This window comes from Microtus oregoni, unplaced genomic scaffold (assembly GCF_018167655.1).
Source record: "Microtus oregoni isolate MIOR12 unplaced genomic scaffold, Mior012 000088F_ref0000325, whole genome shotgun sequence".
NCBI lineage: Eukaryota > Metazoa > Chordata > Mammalia > Rodentia > Cricetidae > Microtus > Microtus oregoni.
Genome location: NW_024544555.1, coordinates 3453134 through 3478296, shown reverse-complemented (window position 1 = coordinate 3478296; position 25163 = coordinate 3453134). Strand labels below are relative to the sequence as shown.

General features: G+C 43.0%; 1 protein-coding gene across 3 annotated transcripts in view; it reads left to right on the top strand.

The window, feature by feature from the left end:
- LOC121442262 (dihydropyrimidinase-related protein 3-like) overlaps positions 1-25163 on the top strand; it is a 111204-nt gene that overhangs the window by 46151 nt on the left and 39890 nt on the right. The window contains exons 1-2 of one of the 3 annotated variants that reach the window (XM_041643745.1): positions 63-160; positions 574-772. The exons of 1 other annotated variant lie outside the window; for it this stretch is intronic. In XM_041643745.1, the coding sequence (XP_041499679.1) occupies positions 734-772 (39 nt within the window). In that variant the 5' untranslated portion in view covers positions 63-160; positions 574-733. Of the gene's footprint in view, positions 1-62; positions 161-270; positions 773-25163 lie in introns of those variants that run through there. One more of the 3 variants, XM_041643744.1, reaches the window with a different exon arrangement.

The following is a 25163-nucleotide window of genomic DNA, read 5'->3' as shown; positions in this document are numbered from 1 at the left end:
AAATACCGTGCGAGCAGCAGAGGCGCCGCCCAGCCTTTGATTCTAACAAAGGCGGCGGCGCCACACTCTGTTCGCAAATGGTTGAGGACAGCCGACTCCCGGAGATGAGTCCGGTGTCATCTCCTTTTTAAAAGCATAGTAGGGAAGATGGGAGATTCGGGTATGGAATAGTGGGAGGTGTGGGTGTTCCGAGGGGTTTGGCCCTGGAGGCGCATAGGCCACTAGCATGGGTTCGCCTGGGATTGTAGCATCCTTGCCCTGAAAAGTCCCTCGCGCCCCCTGGTGGCTGAGGAGCTGACTGGTTCCGCGGATCTAGAAGTAAAGGCGGGGGAGCCTTGGGCGGGGGGAGTGGGTGAGGCAGATGCAAAGAAGAAAATCAATAGGGATAAGAGAGAAGAGGGAGGAGTCTTAGATCAGCCATTCCTGCCTTACGGGGTCCCAGCTGGCACCACAAAAGAAAAAACAAAAAAGAAACCCCAACCCGGGCGTGAACGCCAGTGGAGGAGGGTGCGAGTGGCCGGGGGCGGGTCGGGGCGAAGGGAGACCGAGGAGATTTACTATTGTCTCTGGCAGCCGCCGCGGGAGCCCGGGAGGGGGGCGGAGGCGAGAGGAGGCGGCGGCACCGACCAGTGCACCATTGCCTCCACCTGATCTGGGGCGCTGTGCTGAGCCAGGCGCAGGAGCAGCAGCAGTAGCAGCCAGGCAGGCATCCCCTGCAGCCAACGCAGCAACCATGTCCTACCAGGGCAAGAAGAACATCCCGCGGATCACGGTGAGTCGGCCGGTGACTCCTAGCCGGCCGCGGGCGGGGTGGCGCGGATGCCACTGGCGTCCCCGCTGGGTCCCTCGGGAAATAGGGACCCAGCGCGGTCCAGGCACTTGAGTGCGGCGGTCGGACCAGACGGCACAGCCGGCGCCAAGCTGGTGCAGCGACCGTGGGGCTTGAGGAAATCAAAACAAAGAGGAAAACCTAAACACTGACTCGGAGAACTTCGGGTTGTTTGTCCGTCTCCACTGCCCAGAGCGCCTGCCTCACAGGGCTCAGCGGATTCCAGTCCCGCCTGGGAATGGGGCGTGGGGATAGGTGTGTGCTCCCGCAGCTTGAGGTGTGCTTTTTGTTGATGGATCCTTTGGGTTTGGCAGGGTATGAGAGATGACACCTTTCTCCACCGTCACTTGGCAGCCGGACCGCGCCCCTCTCCTAGCTCTGGCAGTAAGGCGCCTTGGAGAGGGTTCTGTGGGTGCCTGGAATACCAGTCCTCTGGGGTACCCTCCTTTCTCACATTTAAACTGATCTAGGTCTGGGTGTGTCAGATTCCAGACTCAACAACTAAAGTGGCTGCAATGAAAATGATCAACTTTATTTTACCTTAATCGTTTACCTTTTCCATGTCGTTACTATTTCTCGTCCAAAAGAAAGCTGAGTTTTCAGAGAACATTTTAGTTTGCAGTTGCACAACGACACTGAGTGCATGCGGTGTCCAACTGCCATTGTGTGTTAGACTGAGCCACCGGCGACTGGCTGGTGTTAGGGCGGATTAGAGAAGAGGACATGCTTTTTATCAGCTATTGAACGGTTTTCCACCCAGGTACTGTCCTGGACAAAATACCTCGCCCAGCCTGTGATTCCTCCCTGATGAGTTAGTTGACTTGATGACCTGAATAGTGAAGACATATGACAGTCTGGGATAGCATTAAAACAAAAAGCAATAGCCCATGACATTTGGTGATTTAGCAAGAAGCAGTATGGTTGTTGTATTGAGTGAGTGTGTGTGTGTGTGTGTGTGTGTGTGTGTGTGTGTGTATTAGAGGGATGGGTGGCTACTCCATCTTTGCAAGGGGAACAAAGGAAGTGATAGTTGGCCTCTGGGAGGCTCTGCAGCTGCCCCAGGGCTGACTGCTACCTGCTACCTGCTCAATTGGTAGCCATCTGCCAAGATTTTGCAACGAGCCTGAGTCTGTGTACACTTTTGCCTCTTGTGTCTCCTATGCCATTGAGTGAAGGACCTTCTTCATGCGCCTCCAGCACCGCATTGTTAACCGGCTTATTTGTATTATAGCATCTCACCTTCAGCGTACACCTGAGCCTTCCTTCACTTTGACATTTGCACCCCACCCCTACCAGTTGTCCACTTGATCCCACCAGGGAAGAAACACTCCCTAGGGAGAATAGCTGAGCTGGGTAGGGATCCTTTTGCCTGGCAGAGGCTTTGGGCGTAAAGGGATACTCCTGTATCACTACCTGACAGCATTAACTCTCCATTCTTGGGGAAACATTGTGTCAGTGTTTGTTTGGTGCCAGTTGCCTTTGCAAAGAAATATAGAAGGTATCACTCTTTGTATTCTCTTTGAATCTAGTTGGGATATCAGCTTTGTCTTTATATTAGTTACTTTAATGAAGTGATGAGACCAAGTCTCTCTTGCTATTGCAGCTAGAGGTCCCCTGCATTTACACCTAGTCTGCATTTGCCAAATATCCTTTTTGGGACAGAGAATCATCCCCTGGCCCGTCCAATTTTCAAAGGTCTTATTCATTCTTCTTACAGACCCAGCCTGTGACATGGCATTCAGGACCACACCCATTCCTCTAGGTACCATTTCAGCCACAATTAAGGAAAGATAAAGACATTTAGCCAGGATAGCTCGCCTTAGGAACCATGGTAACTGTGACTGTGCCCTGCCCTATTCTCAGGAGGGGGCTAGGAAGGGTTCCCTTTTGTCTCTATTTGGATGCTCTTCCCAGGGGTACTTCCTTCATTTTCAGTGCGTCTCCCATTCTTTCTCTGTGCATGGGTGTGGTACTACATACAGTGGATACTGGAAGCTGGAGCTGCATCTCCAGCAGCTGGAACAGTGGGTGTGAATTTCTTCAAGCCAAGCTGCCTGGCAGTCATTGTTAAAACCAGGCGGATGACAAGGAGGGCATGGCAGGGGGCGGGGTTGTCTTTGGGGATAAGGAATCCATTTCTAGATTTTTTTTCCTCATGCTTTGTGCTTGCATTTCTGCAAACAAGGATTCTTTCTTGGAATAAAACATCGTTGTATGTTTCTATGACTATAATAGATTATCTTCCTATTACAAGTATTAAAATACCTCTCCTAGACATAGGTTAAAAAATATAAAATATGGACACAGCTCTACCAAGATTGAAAATGTGATTAAAACTCTAAATACAAAAATGTGTTCCCTACTGTCAGTATTGGTTCATTTTTAAGACAGCTAGCTAACCTTCTAAAACCTGAATTAACTGTCCTAATCCCTATCTTCTTTTCTGGTAAGGCAGCCCCACCCAGTAGCTCAAGTGTCACTATAGGCTGAAGGCTGAAGGAGGCAGTCTTGGCGGAGCCTGACCCACTTGTCTTTTTAGACACAACCTTCCGTCATCGTTTTTGGTAGTGTGAGGGTTTTTGTTGTTGTTGTTTTCTTTAATTCCTTTCCTCCCTCAGCCTGCTTCCACTGTCCTCATCAGGCTTAAGCTTTTCTACTCTCAAGTGTGCATTGGTTTCTTGAGGGCAGGAGGTTTTTCCTGTTGCTGGTGGAACGGGGATGGGGCTTTGCTTGTGAGTAGCTCAAGCTAGGATCTTATTTTGCCTTTTCAGGGCAACAAGGTGAAACATCGTTTCCACCTCAACACTGGTCCTCGACCCTCAGTGTCAGACACTAGTCATTCTGGGTTGCTCAACGGATTAGACAAGAGACCTTCTAGGTCAACTATCTGATACCATGCTGGCCACCTAGTACCTAAGGAGTTATCAGTCCAATGACTGGATGATTAAATATGTCTCCTAACCTGTTACTTTGTTCCAGTATTGTGTTGTGTGCATTGCATGTATCTCCTATTCAAGCCCAGAATCAATACAGTCTGTGAGTATACTTATCCATATTCTAGGGATTTAAGAAAACCTTAAAATCTTTTATCTATTATGTTTCATAAAAAATATAGCGTTTGGAACGATACCTCTACCATGTTAATTTGCAGGCTTTTTTTTTCATGGTGACAATCGTCATTCTCTTTCTCTACTATAAGCTCCAACTTAAAGCTGACCACAGCAATGGGAAGACCCCTGCTGTGTGGGTACCAGTACTTTCTGTGCATTTTCTTGTGTGAGCATCCACAAAAACCCACTTCAGAGTTTAGAGCCTGGAAACCTGGGTAGATCAAGTCAGTTACTCAGAGTCACACAGTGGGAGTTTGGAGGAAAAACTGGAAATCATGTTCATGGCTTCTCCCAAGGTCTCCCCTCCCCGCCTGCTCTGCGTCTTTCTGTGAGACAGACCACAGAGAGGTGGCTTTTTCTAAAAACTAATGGATTCTTTGTAAGTAGTGTCTTGTATGTAGAAGGAACTACATTTCTGTTCTCTGGAGGCTGAGTTACCTGTGGGATCCGCAGACATTTCTGAGTGACATAATGACTGGCAGTCTCCATCTAGGGCATAGAGCCTGAACTCTGAGATCTTGCTGGAAACGGGGATATTGTCAGGCCATAGGTTCAAAGGCAAGAACTTTTTTTTTTTTTTTTTTTTTTTTTTTAAGAAATAAAAGGGTCCAGTGAACTGAAGGAGTGCCTGTGGCTTTTGGAGTGGGGGGCCTAGACTTGGCTTTGAGGAAGGGGGCAATACAATCTGCACCCCACATCTGTGAATCCCTTGTGCTTCAGAAGGTGTCACTTAATGGGAAGAAAATATCAGGAGGTAGAGAATTAAGAGTGTGGAGACCAAAAGAAGAAGCCAGCCTATCCAAGTAAGGAGTCTTCGAAGGGGAATTCCAGAGTGAAAAGCAGGAATGGGAAGCATTTGAGCTAACTGATTGTGGAAATGTTGACTCAGGTCATGCCAGAAATATCTGTTCTGTTCCTCTATGCTCTAAGCAGGTATGCCATGATTCCCAACCAGGCTATTCTTTCTGAAGTATAATCAACATGCCCCCAGGTGTACTAAGAGCTTGGAGTGCCAGTTGCTGTGGCCAAACCAGCAAAATATACTTGGGGGAATTCCAGAGATTTCTTAAAAGAATTTGAAGCTTACTTGGTTCACCCACCAGCTGGTATATAAAAATTGTCTCTTTTCACCCCACTGGGCTGATAGGAGGGTCAATGAGCTGTGACCCCTGAACGTGGTCTGTGAACCCGGAGGTGTTCAAGACAGTAAACACCAGTTTGTTTATTTCAGAGTGTGACCATTAATAAAGGAACATTTGACAAATGTCTGGTTTGTAAAGAGATTCCCTTCGGAAACTTTTAAAACAAGTTTTCAAACAGAAAAGAATAAAAATGATTATAAAACAATATAAAACATTAATAATTTTCTTGCCTTAGTTATATTACAAGTCTGTAGAATTGTGCCTGTCATTCTTTTCTGACAGTCAGACAAGAAGCCACCAGACTGCCTTTGGACAGATCCAGAAATTCCCAAATACGTTTGCACCGTGCTGTTTCCAGTCCTGTTCAGTTTCAATCTAGAGTGACATAGGGAGGCTCCGCCTTTCCAGCGGGCTGTTCACAACTCCACTCGTAGTGGCCTTTTCTCTACCACTTTCTTCCTAAATTAGAAAAACTTGATTAAATTTGAGAAAGAACAAAACCCCCTTTGTATCCTATATGGCTCTTTGTTCTTTCGCTCTTGGCATGTTTTATACGACCATTTGTATCTGCTTATTACGCGTAAAAGCTGCAACGTGTTAACTACAGTGGGGATGTGTCCCTAGGGTACAAATGTGCCTGTTTGATCCAGCCCCTGCTTTTAATCAGAAGGGACGAAAAAGATGGGGACTATCCTCCCTCCGAGGTGATGGTAATAGGTGAGCAGAAACCACCACCCCTATACCCAGCCTTCATCAGGTTCCCACACAGCTTCACCTGTCCTCCACCTTCCCTCAGGCCACTGAGAAACAAGTGTAAAAGGGTCTTCTATAAGTTTCTCTTTCATCAAATCAATCTCAGCATATGTCTGTGCCAACATACGACATAGAGTTCCCTCCAAAATAAGAGCTCATCTGGTGAAATAAGATGAGTCCTTCCACCTGGCTCTTATTTTGAACTGAATCCCTTCGTGGAGTAAAAATATGCCTTCCCCTGAGAAGGCCATCCTCTGAACTAGAGCTCTGGTTAGCAAGATGAAGCTCAAGCACAATGGAGCTATTATAGATCATCGAGTGACTGAGCCCAATCTAATGGAATTACCCCCCCATACCCCACCACAAGCTGCGTGGATCAATTCATTTAGCTCACTGCAGCTTGGACATACAGTTACATGTCACTACTGTGCGCTCTGGAGAAAGGATCAGAGAGATTTCCTAATTTTACTAAAGTCACGTGGGTTAAAAGAAAGATCCTGGGTTTGTTCCATCCAGAGACAAGACTGTTACCTAAGCAAAAAGCAGGAGTTCCTTGGAGACAATTGCCTACTCCCCACCCCTAATTCTCTACACCTGGTAGCTCAAGCAGCCAATATTTGCAGGAGGGGGTGGGGTGAGGAGGTGCTGGCCAAGTGTGTAGCTTCACCATTGGAGGAAGAAAGGAGCGTCTACCCGTCTAAGGCAGTTCTTTCAGGCCTCTGAGTTTCCTTCTGGCTTTTGCCCAGGAGCACGTAGCAGTTCAGGATGGAAAGCAGATGCTGGTTTTTGTTGTTGTTTGTTTGTTGGTTGGTTTTTTGTTTTGTCTTTGTTTTTGTTTTTTCCTGCCTTGCTTAACTGCAGACCTGGGCCTGCGACCCCTTCTCATTCTCTGGCCCTGTCCTTTTCCCAGACAGAAGAAGCCAGGCTCTTTTTCCCATTCAGCCAAGCAGAGACCCACCCAGCACTCTAAGCCGCTTGTAAGCTCCATAATAGAATGGCCCAAGAACTTTTTTGGGACATCTGGAACTCAAAGACAAATTTCTCACAGCTTACTTTTTTTTCCTCTGCCATAGAAGTACTAGACAATAAGACATGTAGGATAAGAGAGAATTCTTTCCCCTGATAATAATATCCAGGATCTTATACATCTTATACACTCACTTTAACTCTACGCTGAACTACTATAGCCACAGCCCAGATTTTATCTGAAGAGAGGCATCCCTTAGGGAAGCAAGCAAGCTCTTTTCTGACCACAGAGCAACAGAACCCTGAAGGGAGTGTCCTCAGCCCTGCCCTTGCCTCTCATTTACCTGAGACTCTAGACAGCCTCAGAATCTGCACTGATAAACAGATCTTTGCACTCTCTGATCCCCAAGGTCGCTGCTAATGCAAATGACTCAGAGGGGGGGCAGCCCTTCCTCCCCTGTTCCACAGGCACTTAGAAGTTATTAACTGCTCCTGTGAGGGAAGCTCGAGCAGGGGAATGCATGAGAGTTGTTGGCTTCGGCTCAGCAGGAGAAGCCAACATCTGTGTTGGATAGAAGGGACTCTGAATGCTTTTTACCCTTAAGGCCTCAGGTTTTCTTATTTAGGGAGTGGACTTAAAGAATAGACTACAACAAACAACAGCGGGGGTGGGGGTGGTAATGAGTGATAGGCCCTTTCTACAGCAAAGCTTTGGGTTAATGAAAACCAACATTATTAAAGTGATGCCAAGATTCATTTGCTGTCATGGTGCCTCCTTCACTGAAGGCTGCCATTGATAAAGACACAAAGGCGACGATTGCCACAAATCCAGACTAGTCAAACAAACAAGCAAACAGAAAACAGCTCTGAGCCTGTGCTCGCCCAAGCCTTTTTGGCTGCCCATACTGATATTTTAAATATGATGGCTGCTGTCCAATGGAAACAGCCGCCTCTCAAAAGCCCAGTAATGCCCTGGGCTCTCTGTGAGGCTACCAGTGAAGGCTCTGCACTCAAATCTATGACCGGCACATATTGGGTCCTCTGTTTAAGGAAAAGGAGCCTCACAAACAATGCTGAATGAATAGATACATTTGAGACTGACTTGTAACATTACTTTAAATAGAGAAAATGACCCGAAAGAATGTGCCTTTTGCTCCTGAACACCAGTCTCTTTCTCACTGACAACTTTCGAGAATATTCATTCTTAAGACTTAAAGATAAGGTCTGAATGTAAGAAACTGGCTCACTGAGCCAACAGAAACACGACATCACTGTAGTCGAATAGGCGAGTGACTGTGGTCCAGGGCCTACCATAGGCAAATGTACCTGGAAGCCTTCCATCATTTACACTTTCTTCTTCTCTGGCCCTGCCCACTCCCAAAATCCGTGCACTCCTTCCAAGCATGTTTCAGTTGTGAACGAACACATCATTTCTCTCACTATTAACAACTGAAAGAATTCATTCAGACCAATAACTCTTCTTTCAAATAAAGGAAATTGTCACCATGACTCTTTGAACCTGAATGCAAACATAAATCTTAACGGATGCCTCTGTCTGCTTTTGTGCATCGACCACATAATCCTTAGAATTATTAGCAGCTATTGGTCTCATTAGCACATGCACCATGAATTTGCTATTTTAGAAATACTGACTAGGAAGTAGCTTATTGCTCCTCCTCCTCCTCCTTCTCCTCCTCTTTCTTCTCCTCCTCCTCCTCCTCCTCCTCATTCTTGTATTAGAGTTGAATATTCACATAGAAGGCTTTTAGGGTTGCTTATGTGTTCTCATAGATTTTCAGAGTTCCAGCCCATGGCGATTGCCCTCTTTCTTAGGGCTTGGATTTGAAGTTTCTCTTGGCAAACCTCTTTGGTAAACCTCGCATATTGTTAGGTTGGTTCACCGCTGTAACCAAACGCCTGACAGAGGAGGAGGGATGTCTTTTGGTTCAGAGTTGGGTTCACAGTCCATGTCTTCAGGGGATGGATGACAGCTGGCGGCTCCATGACAGCAACAGCCTGAAGCTAGAACTTCACCCTTCCTTACGTCCTGACAGGGCAGAAAGTCAGTAAGAAAATTTTAAAGCCCAGCAAATTTAGTAGTTTAGATCAGCCATCACACTTCCTTGTTTCAGAGTGTGGTTCGTTAAAGCACGTTTGAAGGAGCTCATGTCAGCTCTCACCACGGAGTGGCAATACACACCACGGAGTGGCAATAAGTCTCTATTTTCGCTACTGTTTTCATTGTTGTAACAAAATATTTGAAAAGGGCATAGTAAGGAAGGAAAATCTTGAGTTAGGCTTGTAGTTCAAGGGAATCCAATCTGTCACGAAGGGGCAGCCTTACCTCAGGTGTCTCAATGGTGACAGGAGAGATCTCTCACCTTCGCACATCCTACTGAAAGATGAAGCAGAGAATGGTAGGAAATGGGGCCTGCCCCCAGTGACTGCACACGTGAGTTGAAGAAAGACATTTCAAAGCGGATCATTCTTGTTGTAATAGCAGTCGCTGGATCCCTTTGCTCAGCAGGAAAAAGTAAAGCCTGGCAGGTCAGTGTATTCATGGGCCTAGAACATAGAAATCATTTGCTTTTAGTACTATGTGTATTATGATGGTGACTTCATAATAATGCAATAGAAACATTTTGATATTTTTCTGTTGTTGAGCTAATAATAGTTTTTGACTACTCGCTATGTGAAGATGTCACAGGAAATCTACTGAGAATAATTTAAGGGGAAGAAGTTTTACAAGAAGATTTGGTATTTGCCATGCCTTAGATTAATTGATTTCATTTAGTATCTCACTTAATCCTGAAAACAGCTTGTTAGATAGAACCCCAGCAGAGATCTTCCATTTTGTCAGTGAAAACATGCAAAGATTAAGCCTTTGGTTCACATAAACCTCAAGTGATTGAAATTCAAATTCAAGTTTCTCTCTCGGACTCAGAACTCACATTCTTTTTTTTTTTTTATGGTTTTTTTTGAGACAGGGTTTCTCTGTAATTTGGATCCTGTCCTGGAACTCTGTAGAACAGGCTGGCCTTGAACTCACAGAGATCAGCCTGTCTCTGCCTCCAGGGTGCTGGGATTAAAGGCATGGGTCTGGTAGCCACTTTACATCCTATAGTTAAGAAAATCTCACTTTCCTGGAGACATAAAACTTTGTCTTTCTTCAGGTTCACACCGTACCCCTTCTTGTTTCCCATGAGGCATAAGTAAAACAAGAAGTACTAGAAGCAGCAATTTGGTGACTAACAATCACTGATTCACATCCAGAAACCTTCAGCCTTCCCGCTCAGAGCCCAGTCCTAACTTGTCTTCTGACAGGCACAGCTTGGCAGGGAGGTGGGCCTCACTTCTATCCCCAAGGCTGCTTCCCCCTGAACTAGAAGACTTACCAGTGAGAAGTGTCTCTTGACAATGGGAATTTGATTTTGTTTTTTGGGGTTTTTTTTTTTGTTTGTTTGTTTTTGTTTTTGAGACAGTGTTTCTTTTTGTAACATCCCTACCTGTCCTGAAACTTTCTTGTAAATAGGCTGGGCTCCTGTTCATAGAGATCCTCCTGCCTCTGTCTCTGCAGGGATGAAAGGTATGAATCACCACACCTGGCCTCTATTTTTTTTTTTCAAGTGGCATTCCTCCTTGCTGATTTTTGTGAATTTCCCTCACACATTTTTTTAGGTAGGGGAGAAGAGAATATTAGAAACTAAACCATCACTAACCAGATCCATACATTGGCTTCCTGACCACCAGTCCTTAAAATATGTCTGTGTTTAGAGAGGGGATCGTTTTTTTTTTTTTTTTTGGTTTTTCGAGAAAGGGTTTCTCTGTGGTTTTGGAGCCTGTCCTGGAACTAGCTCTGTAGACCAGGCTGGTCTCGAACTCACAGAGATCCGCCTACCTCTGCCTCCCGAGTGCTGGGATTAAAGGCGTGCGCCACCATTGCCCGGCCTAGAGAGGGGATCTTTATAAAGAGAGAATGAATCAAGTTAAACGATGCCATTAAGAGCCTATCTTAATCCAGTATGAATTAAAAAAAATAAAATCACACCGCCATCCCTGCGCGTGCACACACACACGGAGAGAGGGAGGTACATTTAAAGATCCTGGGAAGAAGAGAAAGTGATCCACAAACCCAGGAGCCAAGTCTCAGCAGCCACCCTTGCCAGCCCTTTCCATCAGACCTGCAGCCCTCAAAGTCACACAGGGTGAAGGTCAAAGGCAGAGAACTTGAACATTTGAAAGCTTAGCTTGTGACAAGAATCATTCTTTATAAGAAACGATACCATGCCAGAGCATGAATTTAGAGATGGAATCATATTCCAATCTGGAAGGCTGCCTGGGATATAGTTACTCTTGACCTTACTTCAGAGATGAGGGAGTGCAGGCTCAGAAAGCCAAAGGCCTATGGTAATTGATGGAGCAAGGCCCTTTGTTGGGGGATATTTGTACACTACATGAAAATGTATTGCTGTGATTGGTGTATGAGATCCAATGTGATATATATATATATATATATATATATATATATATATATATGGAATAAAGCCTATTCCTTATAATATCTTGAACCTGAATGAATAATGAAGTCAATTCTCTTTTATCTGGTATAAATTCAGCAGTATTAATATGCAAGACAACTCTTTCTCTATATTATGAATCAGTAACTATATTGAGGGGTTCCTTAAAATCCCTTAGTACCATGAGAATGGCATATAATTCTGCCTTTTGGACAGAATTAAAAGGGCCTTGTTTCATATTACTTAATTCTTCAGATTTGTAACCTGCCTTTCCTGATTTATTTGCATCAGTATACAAGGTATGGACTCCAGTTATTGGTGGGTGCATCATGTACAATTTGAGTAAGAATCCAAGTAGTTTTCTTTATAAGGTTAATTCTATCACTTTTCCTTAAAAAAATTAGCACAAGCTCTTTGCCATGGTTCATTGTCTTCCCATAATTTTTAAAATTTTATCAGCAGTAAAAGAAACTATAATCTTTGCTAGGTCTATACTTGCTAGTTGACAAAGTCTCAGATTTCATTTTTAATGATTAAATTCAGGGACTTTTTCTTAATTAATTCAGGGACTTTTTCTACATAAGTTTTTAGATTTTTACTTGGTTTATGTGGTAAAAATACCCATTCTAACATAATATCTTCCCTCTGCATTAAAATTCCTCTAGGGGAAATTTTGGAAGGCAATATGACTAGAATACATTTAAGATTTGGATTCACTATAACTACACATGCCTCCTATAATTTCTCTTCAAAGACCATCAATTCTTTTTCTGCCTCAGCTGTTAATTCCTTAGGACTATTTAAGTCTTTGTCACCATTTAAGGTTTTGTTTAAATGAACTATTAGATCAGGTGTTATTCCAACAGTTGGTCATAGACTGGAAATGTCTCTTAACAATCCTTGAAAGTCATTAAGAGCCTGCAATCAGTCTTTCCTAATTTGTGCCTTTTGTGTTCTAATTTTCTGTAAACCTATTTTGTAACCCAGGTAATTGACAGAATCTCCTCTTTGTATTATTAGGAGCAATTTATAATCTCCATTTAGGCAAAACTTTTTTTACTTATTCAAGCATTCTTTCTAAAGTATCTGCATTTGAGTCAAATAACAAATGTCAACCATGTAATGGGTAAATTATAGACTTACAAATTGTGTGCATATTATTTCCAATGGCTGATTTACAAAGTATTGGCAAAGGGTGGGACTACTGAGCATTCCCTGTGGGAGAATAGTTCACTGGTATTTCCTAGTAGGCTAAGAATTATTATAAGTAGGCATTGTGAAAGCAAATTTTTCTCAGTCCTTTTCTTGTAAAGATATAGTGAAGAAACAATCCTTTAAATCAATAACTATAAGAGGTCATCCTTTTGGCAATAGAGAAGACAGAGGAATTCCAGGCTGTAGAGGGCCCATAGGTTGAATAACTTTGTTAACAGCTCTTAGATCTGTCACCATTCCCCATTTTCCAGATTTTTTGACAACAAATTCAGAAGAATTCCAAGAGCTGGTTGATTCTTCCATATGGTGAGCATCTAATTGCTCCCGTACCAGCTGTTCAAGCCTGCAGTTTATCTTTGGTTAAAAATTGTTTAACCCATATGAATTTCCCAGTTAACGATTTTAAAAGCAAGGTCGTTAGTACCTTTGTTAATTTCTTTGTGTTATTATACAGCCTGAATGGCTGGTGACCTTTGTTTATAATATCTTATAATGTCCGTCCCAGAAACATGAGTTTTGAGGACTGAAGGAATATTAACCTGGGTATTCCATTGCTGTAATAGGTCACAGCCCCATATATTCACTGTAATATTAGCTACACATGGCCTCAGCCTTCCTTTCTGTCCTTCTAGTCCTATGCATTCAACCCACCTCATGCTTTGTTTTACTTGAGATAGGGTTCCAATTCCTAGGAACTGAATATCTGCCTCTTGAAGAGGTCACTCTGGATGCCAAGATTTTGGAGTAATGATACTCATGTCTGCACCTGTGTCTAATAACCCTCAATTACAATGTCATTTATACGTACTCTCAGCTTTGGTCTTTGATCATTTATAGAAGTCTTCCAAAATATATGTTTCCTATTTCCTATTGGAGTTTTTTATTTATCCTCCATGTCTATTCCATCATCCAGAACAGTATGGTTTTTTACACTAGTTACTGGATTGTTTAATTTTGCTGGTGAGACATGTTCTTCATTGTGACTGGGAATGACTGGACCTTGTTTAACATTGGGGCTGGCTAGAGACCCCCAAGGAGTTTCCTGGTGGTACCGGTTGCCTTGTCTGTCTCTTGTCAACTTACATTCATTAGTTCAATGTTGGCCTTTGCCACACCTCTTATATATACCAGAAGGCTGGGTCCTTCTATTCTTGCCATTCCTAGAGGAGACATTATTTCTAGGAATTCCTTGCCTACAGTCACTTCTTAGATGTCCTGTTCTACCACAATGAAAACACTTGGAATTTTGGTGTCTTCTCAAACCATTGGAAATCACTTCTCCTACCCATGCCTCAGTACTATAGTCAAATGTTTCAACACTCATTGCATGCAAGTTCCATTCATCTATGGGTGCTGATATGACCTTTAAAGTCTCAAGGATCTTCTTATATTCTAAGTTGGCATTTTCAAAATCTATGGATTCAATTAGTACATGTCTAGCTTCAGGGTCTATCACTCCTACTTGTACAGTCTTAGTTAATCTTTGTAAGAAGCCAGTAAAGGGTTATCTCTGGTCCTGTTTAACCCTAATATATGAATCAATCCTCTTTCTTGGTTCAGAAATCCTGTCCCAGGCATTTAAAGCTGCTGTGCTACATAGGGACAAAATGCATTTGTCATAGCGAGCCTGTTCCTGAAGATCAGAGAATTCACAAAGAATTTGATCCCCTGTTGCTCTAAAATGTTTGCCTCTCCTCTCCAATAGCACTTCCAAAGATGCTGAGGTCTATTTTCTATTACTGCTGAGATTAATTGAAGCCAACTGTGTGTGGTAGCCTTATTGCTTGAAGCCCACATAAGAAATTATGGCTAGTTTTATTTCATTTAGATTGCTCATACATATTGGTTCCCATGTATATTTGTTGACTACCTTGGGGTACTTTGTGTCAGATGTTCTTTCTGAGAAAATTGCCAAATATGCAGTTGAAACTCTGTGTAAGTCATACCATTGTCTTGCATGTACTGATGAGACTAAATCCTGTTCTTGTATCTTCTGTCCCTGCTCATCAATTTCAATAAATTCCTCAATCTTTTCAGATATCTTTACTACTTTTTAAAAATCTGAATCTCCTATCCAGTGTTCTGTTCTAATGCCCTCACTGAGGATTCCAACGTATAAAACTTGTCCAGTAAAGATAATGTCTCATCATTGAACATAATTTTGACTGTGTGCATATTACCTTCCTGGAGAGATATCTTATCCATAACTTGTCAACAAATTCTGATAATTAAATTAAACAGCACAAATTCTTTCAGATAAATTTGTCAAATTGATGCTATTCCTCTCCATAGTACTGAGCCATTTTTAATGAGATAATACTGAAAACAAAACTAATTTCTAGAACCAATTAAAGGGATGAAGAAGAAAGATTGTGTAAACCTTGCAGAATACCTTCCATAGTATAAACAAAATAATTATTGAACTCCTGGATGTTATCAGTAATTTTTTGTAGTTTCTCAGATCTTACCTATCATAAGGCAATTATAATGAATTCGAGTAGGTGTAATAATTGTTATTGGCCAGCAGGTGTTACATTTGCAGCCATGTGGCAGAAAGATGCTAGTAGCAGTGACCAACATGCGTTGCTTACTTAGGTACTGAAAAAATACACTTTGTTTACCAAATTAAGAACAGTTATTAAGGCAATCAGATGATTCTGAGAGTTAGGGCCCAGGATAAAGAGAAAACCCAACATTTTTTTTATCAGTGCAAGTTGCATACTATGTGCACCATGGGGATCACAGGCGGCAGTGTGAGGGCTCTTGTGTAGTGCACAGAGAGGCAGCATGTGGGTTGTTAGCTGGGGAGCACTGAGTAGTAGCTTGTTGCCTCTGAGAGGCAGCTAGATTCACAGACGGGAGTGACTGTGCCCAATGCACCACGTGGCTCGTGGACCGATCCCAAAAAGTGTGGACTGGTCCCCACATTTCAGGTGCCAGATGATAATGGAAATTACAAAATAATCCCACACTAGTTAAGAATTATATACGACAAAGGGTTATTTATTTAGGGGAGATTCACAGATCACTGTCCTAGATCACAGTCCGTTCCACTAACTGGGAACAGGAACAAAGTCTAGCAGCCAGAAGTGAGAGCCAGAATAGAGAGAGCAAGCACGTGCTCTACAGCTGCATTTATATTATAAGCGACCACACCCAAGTGGGCTGGTATCTTAAAGGTTATTAGTCAAAAGAGCTCCCACAGCATAGTTCTTTGTTCTTTCCCCTTTTAGTCACCCTAGTGGCTGATTTTTTTGTTGATGTTGTTTACTATTGTACCACTAGACCTTTAAACAGGACACACTTAAACATCAAACAAAGGAATAGTTGCATGAGTGAATAAAACATCACACTGGACCTTGGCTTTGAACTAATGTGCTCTCCCAGGTTAATTGGTTTGAGGGCAGCAAGGAAACAGGATTGAATATGAAGATAGAATGGGAGACTATTTGAGGAAGGGAAACAGATAGAGGAAGCCAAGGAGCACAGGTAGAGTTGTGGGGGGAGGGGATAAATTAGAACAAAGCACACTGATGTATGTATATGAAAATGCCATGGATGTCTATTACTAATGTAAAAATTAATAGCAATGAGAAAAGGCCACTTGACTATCTTCTCAGGGATAAAGAGGCCATATCTGTGTGGTTCCCTGCTATCTAAACAAGGCTTCACTTGGGCTGTCCTTGGGAATGAGATAAGGAAGAAAAGAGGAAGACTTAGGAGGACTGGGGTGGGGAGTGCTGACAGATACTTGTCTGAAGTACTTGGCTATATTTTTAGGCACAATTTAATATAGTTCACAGTGTCTATCTTTTGTCCTTTGCTGGGCATTAGAACTTTGGCCACTGTTAACTTGAATCTGAAACATTTCTATGTCACAAATGAACAGAACAATTCCAAAAGGTTGTTCTCCCAGGTTGTAGGAACATAGAATGCTAAGAATTGACCAGGAAGAAGGGAGCACAGCTTCATGGCTTTGAGAATAAGGGTAAAGTTCGATTGTCTTCTGTTAACGTGTTCTTGGACAATGGAGGGCAGTTTTGAATGAATTCCAGAAAGTGCTACTTGTTCCTAAAACCCGAGAAATTGGTTGAAGATGGGGAAAGCTTTGCTACAACTTCCGATTGTTAAGTGGGGCCTCATTTGGATTTTCTCTTCAAGAGTTCATTTCAGTTCAGACCTTCCTTGTTCTCAAGGCCTTTGTAATTTTCTCTGTCTATATAACTTGAGGGAGATTGGGGTTGGTGAGTCAAAATAGCTGCTGCTTTAATAGGCCCCTTGGTCGTTTAAGCAGGGCTGTGGGTATATAGGTTTTTCAGCCAGATGGAAGGCTGTGACCAAGAGAATTACTCGTGACCATAATCTGTTTTGTGTAACAAGAAAGGACTAGAGGAAACATGGCCTGCCTTCCCACCCTAAGCTCCTTTATGAGAATTATGCTGTGGTCTTTACTATAAAATAATTAAGACAGGGCTGAACCAAACTTTAATTTTTTTTTTTTTAGAAAAAAAGGTATGGGAGAGGCAAAAAGTCAAACATTTTTGAGAACAGAGGAAAGGGGAGGCATGTAGACAACAATATTGACAATTTTCATCCTGAGATGTGGGTTCTTGTTTTTAAAGGAACCAATATTTGTTGGTTGTCTACTGCATCCAGAATTTAGGTTCACAGAAGTCTTTTGGGAGCAACAATCATTTTCTGTAAGGCCCTTCTTCCTACCTCTGTCAGACGGCCCTGGCTCAGACCCATCACTTAAGTTCTTGTACTGCAAAGAGTACAAGGGGCTCCTCTTTGATCTCCTGTTCAGAACAATCAAGTCTGGTCAAGTTGCAGCTTGAGCCTGTCTCTCTCTCTCTCTCTGGTCTTGAAAGGCTACTTTTCTCCAGCACCCTTTCTTCCAGGAACTTCCCCTTAGTGGGAGCTGGGACAGTGTAAGCTGTGCCTAATATAAAACGTGTCCACCATGGGACAATTTTAGGGAGTTGCATAAGTCAGTGGTTGTGTGCTTTTAGCCACAGTTCCCAGGAAGCCCTGACCAATTTTGAAAATATAATCTCAGACTTGGAAAAGGATCCCTGTGGCCTCTGCTAATTGCTGGGCGCAATCGCCTGTCATTTGAAGGTGCCGCTCACATATCCCAAAGTCGAAGCCTGCATTTCGCTTCTGGAAATTACATTTTGGCTGACTTTCACATCTCTGAAAGGCAATGGGGGGAGAATTCACTAGGCTTCCCTGACACTGTAAAGATCCAATCATAGCTGTCAGACAGAAACAATTAAAGAGGAGAACTGCTTCATAAAAGAGGGTGGCGACCGTTCATCCACACAGCAGCAGAGAGAAGACATCACTTGCTGGAGCCACAAATCTATGGTTCTTGATTCCTGATGATTCCTTGTTCGATAGCCTCTTATCATCTTTCTATGGACTTAGGGATTTCTAGTGTGCTGTTAACTCAAGTTTGTCCATTAATATCATTTACCTAAATCCAAGGTCCCCATTTCTGCTATGTGTCTATTTTGTTGACCAGTTGACTAAAAATTGTTATTTAGTACTGCATCTCATCATTTTGTTACTTTTTCTCCCTTCTGTTTTTATTAATGAGTCTCCCCTGAGAATCTTGTTCTGAACCATGGTGAACTTTTGTACATCACTCCCTTTTGCTTTAGTTCTTAAGGGGTCAGACTTTCCTCAACAATATGCTATGCATTTTTAAATTCATGTTCTTGGTGTTACATCAGACCATAACAATCACTTCGATCTGCATCCATTTTGTATTTTTCCCTATATAATTTATTCAATAAGTTATACAGTGCCTTGTACATTCTGCGGCTAAATGGTGTAAGTAGTTAAGAGTAGAGAGCTTTTTAGAATTTCCCATATTGCCTGCTGCAACCCATTCTACTGCCATTACCATGTGTGCAATCTGATGTTTCCTCTTCCAGTTCTTTCTTCTGTCCACACAAAACACCATAAACATATTGTGTTGGCTAAGGCTTGTTATTTGATTACATCTGGGACTAACTCAAACCCCAGCAGCGAGGCACACCTGTAAGGAGTTTTCTTGATTTGATTATCTGAGGCGGAAAGACTTACTCTAAATCTAGGTAGATTATTTGAGGTAGGAAAACCCACACAAATCTGGATCATCTGAGGTCTGAAGACACAGCCTAAATCTGAACTAATATACACACTTGCATTTAACATTTTGTGCATTTTTGACAAGAATTATATTCTATTTTGTCCATCTATTTATAGTGGAGTTGTTTCAGATATTTCCTTAGCTCAAAATGCACATTTAACCTGCTTTTTAACATAGCTTTGGCATCAAAATTATAATTATGAACCATAATTTTGAACCAGAGAGTGGCTCAAGGGATAAAGGTGCTTGCTGGCATGAAGATGATTGGAGTTTGATCTCCAGAACTCATGATGGAAGGAGAGAACCAACTCCCAAAAGGTCTTCTCTGACTTCTACATCCATTCTGTGGTATTTATGTCATAGACATTGTAAAAGGGCAGGAGAGAGACCTTGGTGGGTGAAACCTAGAAGCCTCAGGTGGGCAGGAAACAAAAACACCATGCAGACAGAGCTTGAGTGAGGAGTTTATTGTAAAGGGGAGGGGGCAGAGAGAGGAAGGGAGTGAGGGAGGGGGGAGGGAGAGAGAGAAAGAGAGAGAGAGAGAGAGAGAGAGAGAGAGAGGCAGAGACCTTCTTGCCTCTTCAGAAGAGCAATGAGAAGAGACTGGGAGTAGGCGGGGCTTGTCTCTTAAGGGCAATTTGCACCTGGGTACATTCAGGGTACTGCCAGGCTCCCAAGGGGCAGGGCCAAGGTGTGCCTGGATGCTAACAACTTGCTCTCCCTAGAGGCTCAGGTTTATCAGTCTTTCTTATACCTCCTGGATCACCAGTCACCACCAACTGTGAGCTGAACCCTTCTGCACCAATCACCAATCAAAGAAAAAAAGAAAAGAAAAAAGTCCCACAGGTCTGTCTAATTAAGGCATCTTCTCAACTAAGTTTCCCTCCTCCCTGAGGATCCCAGCTTTGTTCCAGTGGACAGGAATGTGAGCAGCACAGCTTAGACTGGCATGTATCTAATAAATGTGAGACAGTAGAAGTCACAGCACAGTCACTGCTGTCGTACTTGTCCCTGTCAAACTTCCGCTTACAGCCGGTCTTTGCCCAACTCTCCCTGATGCCATTAGTGCTCATGGTTGCCCATGAGGTAAGCATCTTATCTGTGCTCTCTAGGTATGACTGTTCTTTGAAAGCCAACAGGCTGAGGCTCAGGGACAGATTAAATCCCTTGGCTAAAACCACACCTAGACCTAGTGGCCAGGACGCGAAGGCAGTCTTTGCTTTTCAGTTCCCTGACTGCTGTGCAGTTTTGTAAAGGACACTTAGTGCTTCTGTCTGTCCAAAGAGCAACTTTACCAATTTCCCCCAATTAAATACCCTACAGAGCTATGCCATGTTTCATCTTTCTCTCTGACTAGCAATGCCTTATTTACTGATAAACTATACTTATTCTCTATTCTGGTCCCTACCCTGTCCCCTCAACTTTCTGACTCTAAGGTTACTCCCAATAATCTTCTGTCTCTAAGGAACTGCCTAACATCTAAGAAGTTCCTGACATTCTATTTTTGGTCCTGATCTTGCTGTCTTGTTGGCCCATGTTAACACATATTCTATCCGTCCATTTTGGTTCGTGCTGAGTTGGTCTGTGTATCAATGCAGCAATAGTCTCTCTCTCTCTCTCTCTCTCTCTCTCTCTCTCTCTCTCTCTCTCTCTCTGTCTCTACACACACACACACACACACACACACACACACACACAAACACATTTATTGCTGGGCAGTACAGCTCTTTAATCTCAGAATTTAGGATTCAGAGACAGGCAGATCTCTGTGGGTTCGAGACCAGCCTCGTCTATGTAGTGAGTTCAAGGACAGTTAGGGTCATGTAGAGAAACTGTCTCAAAAAAGAACTAAATAAATAAAAATCAAAAAATACATTTATTTCTTCATGTATGTGTGTGTTGGGTGGTATATTCTCAGTGGGAATATGGAGGTCAGGACAATTTTAGGGAGTCTGTCCTTGATCCGCCACATGGATTGAATTTAGGATTTCAGGCTTGGTGGCAATTGCTTTTTACCAATGGGACCATGTTGCCAACTCAGGGTTGGATTTCTTTTTCTTCCATCAAGTCCCTTTTAGACCAGGGGTAAAGTCTTGGTCTGGTACTAGTCTCTTTTTAACACTTAACAATCTTTGAAGTGAAACTGTCCAGTGAGATCATCTTTTCAACTTTCCTCAAGGTAGCAGGTTACAGGTGATGTAGTTTTCATTGCATGTGCCCCTAAGCTAACTCTGTAGGGCTTTGAACTTACTGTAGTTGATCAGTGCTTCCATGTTAAAGGTTTTATTTCAGGATGACATTAGGTAGGTAAAGCATAGTTTGGACAGGAATATGTCAAGTGTCATGGAGCAGGTGAGCACATGACCAGTCTGACCTTGACTGATCCGGCTGGCCTAAAAGAATAGGAATCTTTCCTAGCTCCCCCTGTCCTGGGCTCATATTTTCCTTCCCCTCTGTGTTTCTTTACCCTGCCTGAGCATCCACTTGACTTTACCCATGTCTAGACTCCTGTGGAAGACTGACTGTTATCAGGGAGCTGGGATTAAAGAGCCATCTATAGCTCATTCCCCTGTGCACTGTAACCCAGGACAGAGCCTTTGATAACCTGCATAACTCATCAAGGCCTTTGATAACTTGCGTCTTTAACACGGCTAATATGGAACGCTGGTGAGAGAAGAATGCACACGCCTGCCTTTGATGCTCTAGTCCCCATGGCTGAGCAGCCACCAGGCCCTGGTTCACACTGCTGCTAGCTCCTGCCTCCTTCACCCATTTCCTTCTCCTGTTTTCATCCACCAGGGCCAAACCCAGGACTACTGGTAATGAAACAGTGCTTCCCACATATTGTGTATTCTGCATCCTGGGCTGCATTTTCAATGGAGTTTCTCATTTCCATCCAGCAGACCTCTGGGGTCCTTTGTGTGTTTGGATGACAGAAGGAAGAAAGTTTGCTTGAGAGTTTATCAGCTCCAGCTCAGGAGTCAGGAATGTGTTTCCCTGTCAAACTGCCATTTCCTGGAGGACGCTGAGCTAAGAGCCCGCATTGATCCTGAGAGCCCATCTTCATTTGCAGATTTCCCCCTCTGCCTCAAAGTCATAAATGTCACCCAGGGCCCTTGAGACGGATCTATGTGCTGGTAAAGAGACTTTTCCATGGGGCAGGGTCTTTTGTTTATTTGCTTTGCTTTTTTGGTTTCTTGACACAGGGTATCTCGGTAGCTTTGGGGCCTGTCCCGGACCTAGCTCTTGTAGATCAGATTGGCCTCGGACTCACAGAGATCATCCTGCCTTTGTCTCTCAAGTGCTGGCATGAGTCACCACTGCCTAGTCTGTGGGACAGGTTTAAGCCTTGCCCTCACTCTCACTTCCTGCTGGAAGAGAGTGGATTTCTATCTTCTCAGGAAGGCTTATTTACAGAGGAAGAACACCTGGGAGGACCTTGGGGACTTGCCCAGGGAGGGTGGGATTAGAAGGGAAAGACTTGGCTGACCTTGGTAAGAACACAGAACAGTGGCCGGCAGCAGGCTGGGGTCTAGTAACTCTGAAATCCCCTTTATGGAAAGTTCTGTTATATTTTGATTAACAAAATGCTTGTTCAACTCTTGTTTATGACAGGAACTTTGCAGTATGAATGATAATAAGAATAATAATTGTTCCCATGCACTGAGAATTAAGTGTTCAAGCAGACTTTAGTGTGTTACCTCTGTATCCCCAAATCCTTATCAGAACCCCAAGAAAATGACAGTATTTTCCTTATAATACAGAGTCCTGAAACCCAGGGAGATCACACACCTTGATCAATCCAGGGAGTGCTAAGCCTTTCTCAAAAAACTATAGCCACTCAGAGGCAGGCCAAAAACTCTCAATGCTTAGAGCCTCACTGCTACCTTTCCCTGAATCCACCTTCACCCACACCCACCCCTCCCCACACACGCCCACCCCACTCCCACCCCCATGAGTCAACAGGGCTAACTTAGAGAACTGGGTTTCCTCTGTTTTGAATTATATGCTTTGGGAAAGAATATCAACAAGATTGTATCCATCCAGTTTACCCATCCTGATCTATTCTTAAGGGTAAGAGTGTTTTTAGGGAGTGAGATCAAATTGCCCAAATGGGAATTTATCTAAAATAACCACCTGTGCCTTCATCTGCATCATAAAAGGAGAGTGAAATCTCTTTGACAGACCAGTATCTGTTTGTGATTTGAGTCCAAGTCACAAGAGACTTGATGTTGGAAAATGCTCTGTCCTTTTTATGTGTTCCTTTCCTCTTCTTGGGACTGCAGCCGTCATCCCTAGCAGCTGGGGTGCCTGAGGACTATAGCACACACAGGAGTTAAGTACTGGTCTCTGGCTGACCCAGTGACTGGAAAGAAGTCTGTGGAAGACTCTGGCTTCACCTGGCTCTGTCTTCCTTGCCTCAGGCAGAGGAGCTAAGTGGCATTCTTTATGTTAAAGACTAGAGGAGAAAGCTAAAATGCCAAACCACTCCAGATTTTACGTTTTCTTTCTCTACCCTGATTTGAATCATCAATCGATCCACTCATTCCTGTCCTTAGCTCCTTTAAAGGTTTGTTTTATCTCTTTTTCTTCTTTGTTCTCCTCCTAACCTCTGTCTTTTGTCATATTCAATTTCTTTCACACTTAAAATTTTTAGTTTCTCTAATCATAATTATATTTTTAGTTTCTCTAATCATAATTATATCCTAAGGAAGAAAAATGTTTTGCTATGCTTTAAAAGCCCTTGCTACCCAAGGTCAATTCTTTTGAGAAGCTGCATTAACACTTTTGGGCCATAAGGGGCAGGTTTAATGCGCTGGTTTATAAGCAGAGGCAGAAAGTTAATGGATTCCTAAAGTTACCTACCGCAGAGAATTGGCTGGCGGTTTAAACTCTGCAACAGTCAGATTCAGTATCTGAGAAGTGAGTCCTGGCACAAAGAGGCCCTGGTCATAAGACGTGAATAACTTTGGTACAGTAGCCTGGGGTAAAGAATCAGCGTGGTGCCAAAAGGGGAGCCCTCGATTTGCTTGCACCTATAACTGCCTTACACTATTGCTTGGAGTAAATCACTCCTGTGTGTAGCTCCTACTTAGGAAATAGGAACTTGAATCTGTCTTGAACATAGGCTACTCCAAAAGGAGTATATATAACTATAACTATATTATATATATATATATATATATATATATATATATATATATATATATAATAGGACTGAGATTAGATGTGTTTTGCTATGTACTGTGTTGCCCTCTCTTCTGTTAATTCTCCATTCTGACAACAGTAGAGGAGGTGAAATAGGTATTGTTTGTCTACTCTGTGCTATTGGAAAAGCCAAAATAAATAAACAGAAAACCTTGGAGACTCTGAGAGGGTAAATTCTAACCCACAATCACATACCTATGGAAGTGTTCCATGGAATTCTCACAGTAGTAGTAGTAGTAAAAATACAACTGGATCCACGCTGACCTGGAGCAGGCCACCCGAACCACTCCGGCCTGCAGGACATTGAGGTACTTAGTCTTGGTGGCTAAACAGGGTCCCCCAGAGCCAATGCAGCTGATGACTTCAGACTCCGCTTGAGTGTAGATAGGAAAATAGTGACTTTTCTGTTGCTGTAATAAAATACCATGGCCAAAGGCAACTTATGGAAGGGAGATTTTATTTAGGCTTACAGTTCCAGAGGGAGAGTTCACATGGTGGAGGAGGCATGGCAGCAGATTAAGTAGCAGAGAGAACAAATCTTCAAGAGCAAAAAAACAAAGCAGGGAAAACAAAATGGAAAAAGGACACGGTTATACACTCTGAAAGCCCACCACCAGTGACATGCTTCCTCTAGCGAGGCTGTACCATGTCCCCAGACAGCACCACCAACTGGAACCAAGTGTTCAAATAGCTGAGTCTATAGGACACTGTTTTGTGATCCATCACAAGTACCTTCCAGATTATTTCAGAAAACTCTGGAAATATATAATTCTTCATAGTTATCATTGTGTGATAAAGATTAGGCATTCTTTACATGACTCTTGATGCTTAAATGCTTCAGTGCCAGGAATAGAAAATAAGAACCCACAACTCATATATGCTTTGTTGAAGATAACTTTTTTTTTTTTTTTTTTGATTTTAAGAGACAGGGTTTCTTCGTAGCTTTTGGTTCCTGTCCTGGAACTAGCTCTTGTAGACCAGGTTGGCCTCAAACTCACAGAGATCTGCCTGTCTCTGCCTCCTGAGTGCTAGGATTAAAGGCGTGCGCCACCACCGCCCGGCTGAAGATAACTATAACAGATGTTGGTTTTGTTTGTTTTTCTGGTTTTTCATTGCATCACATGTGTATCTTTGAGCATGGTCCATGAGTTCTTTAAAAAAAAAACATTGTTTTGTGCATGCAAAGATCATTGGTTTTACCTGATTCAAGAGTGACCAGTAGTTCATTCTTTATAACCCCTGTGTCCCTTGGTATCCATCTCAATAGCTGCCTTTCAAATTCTT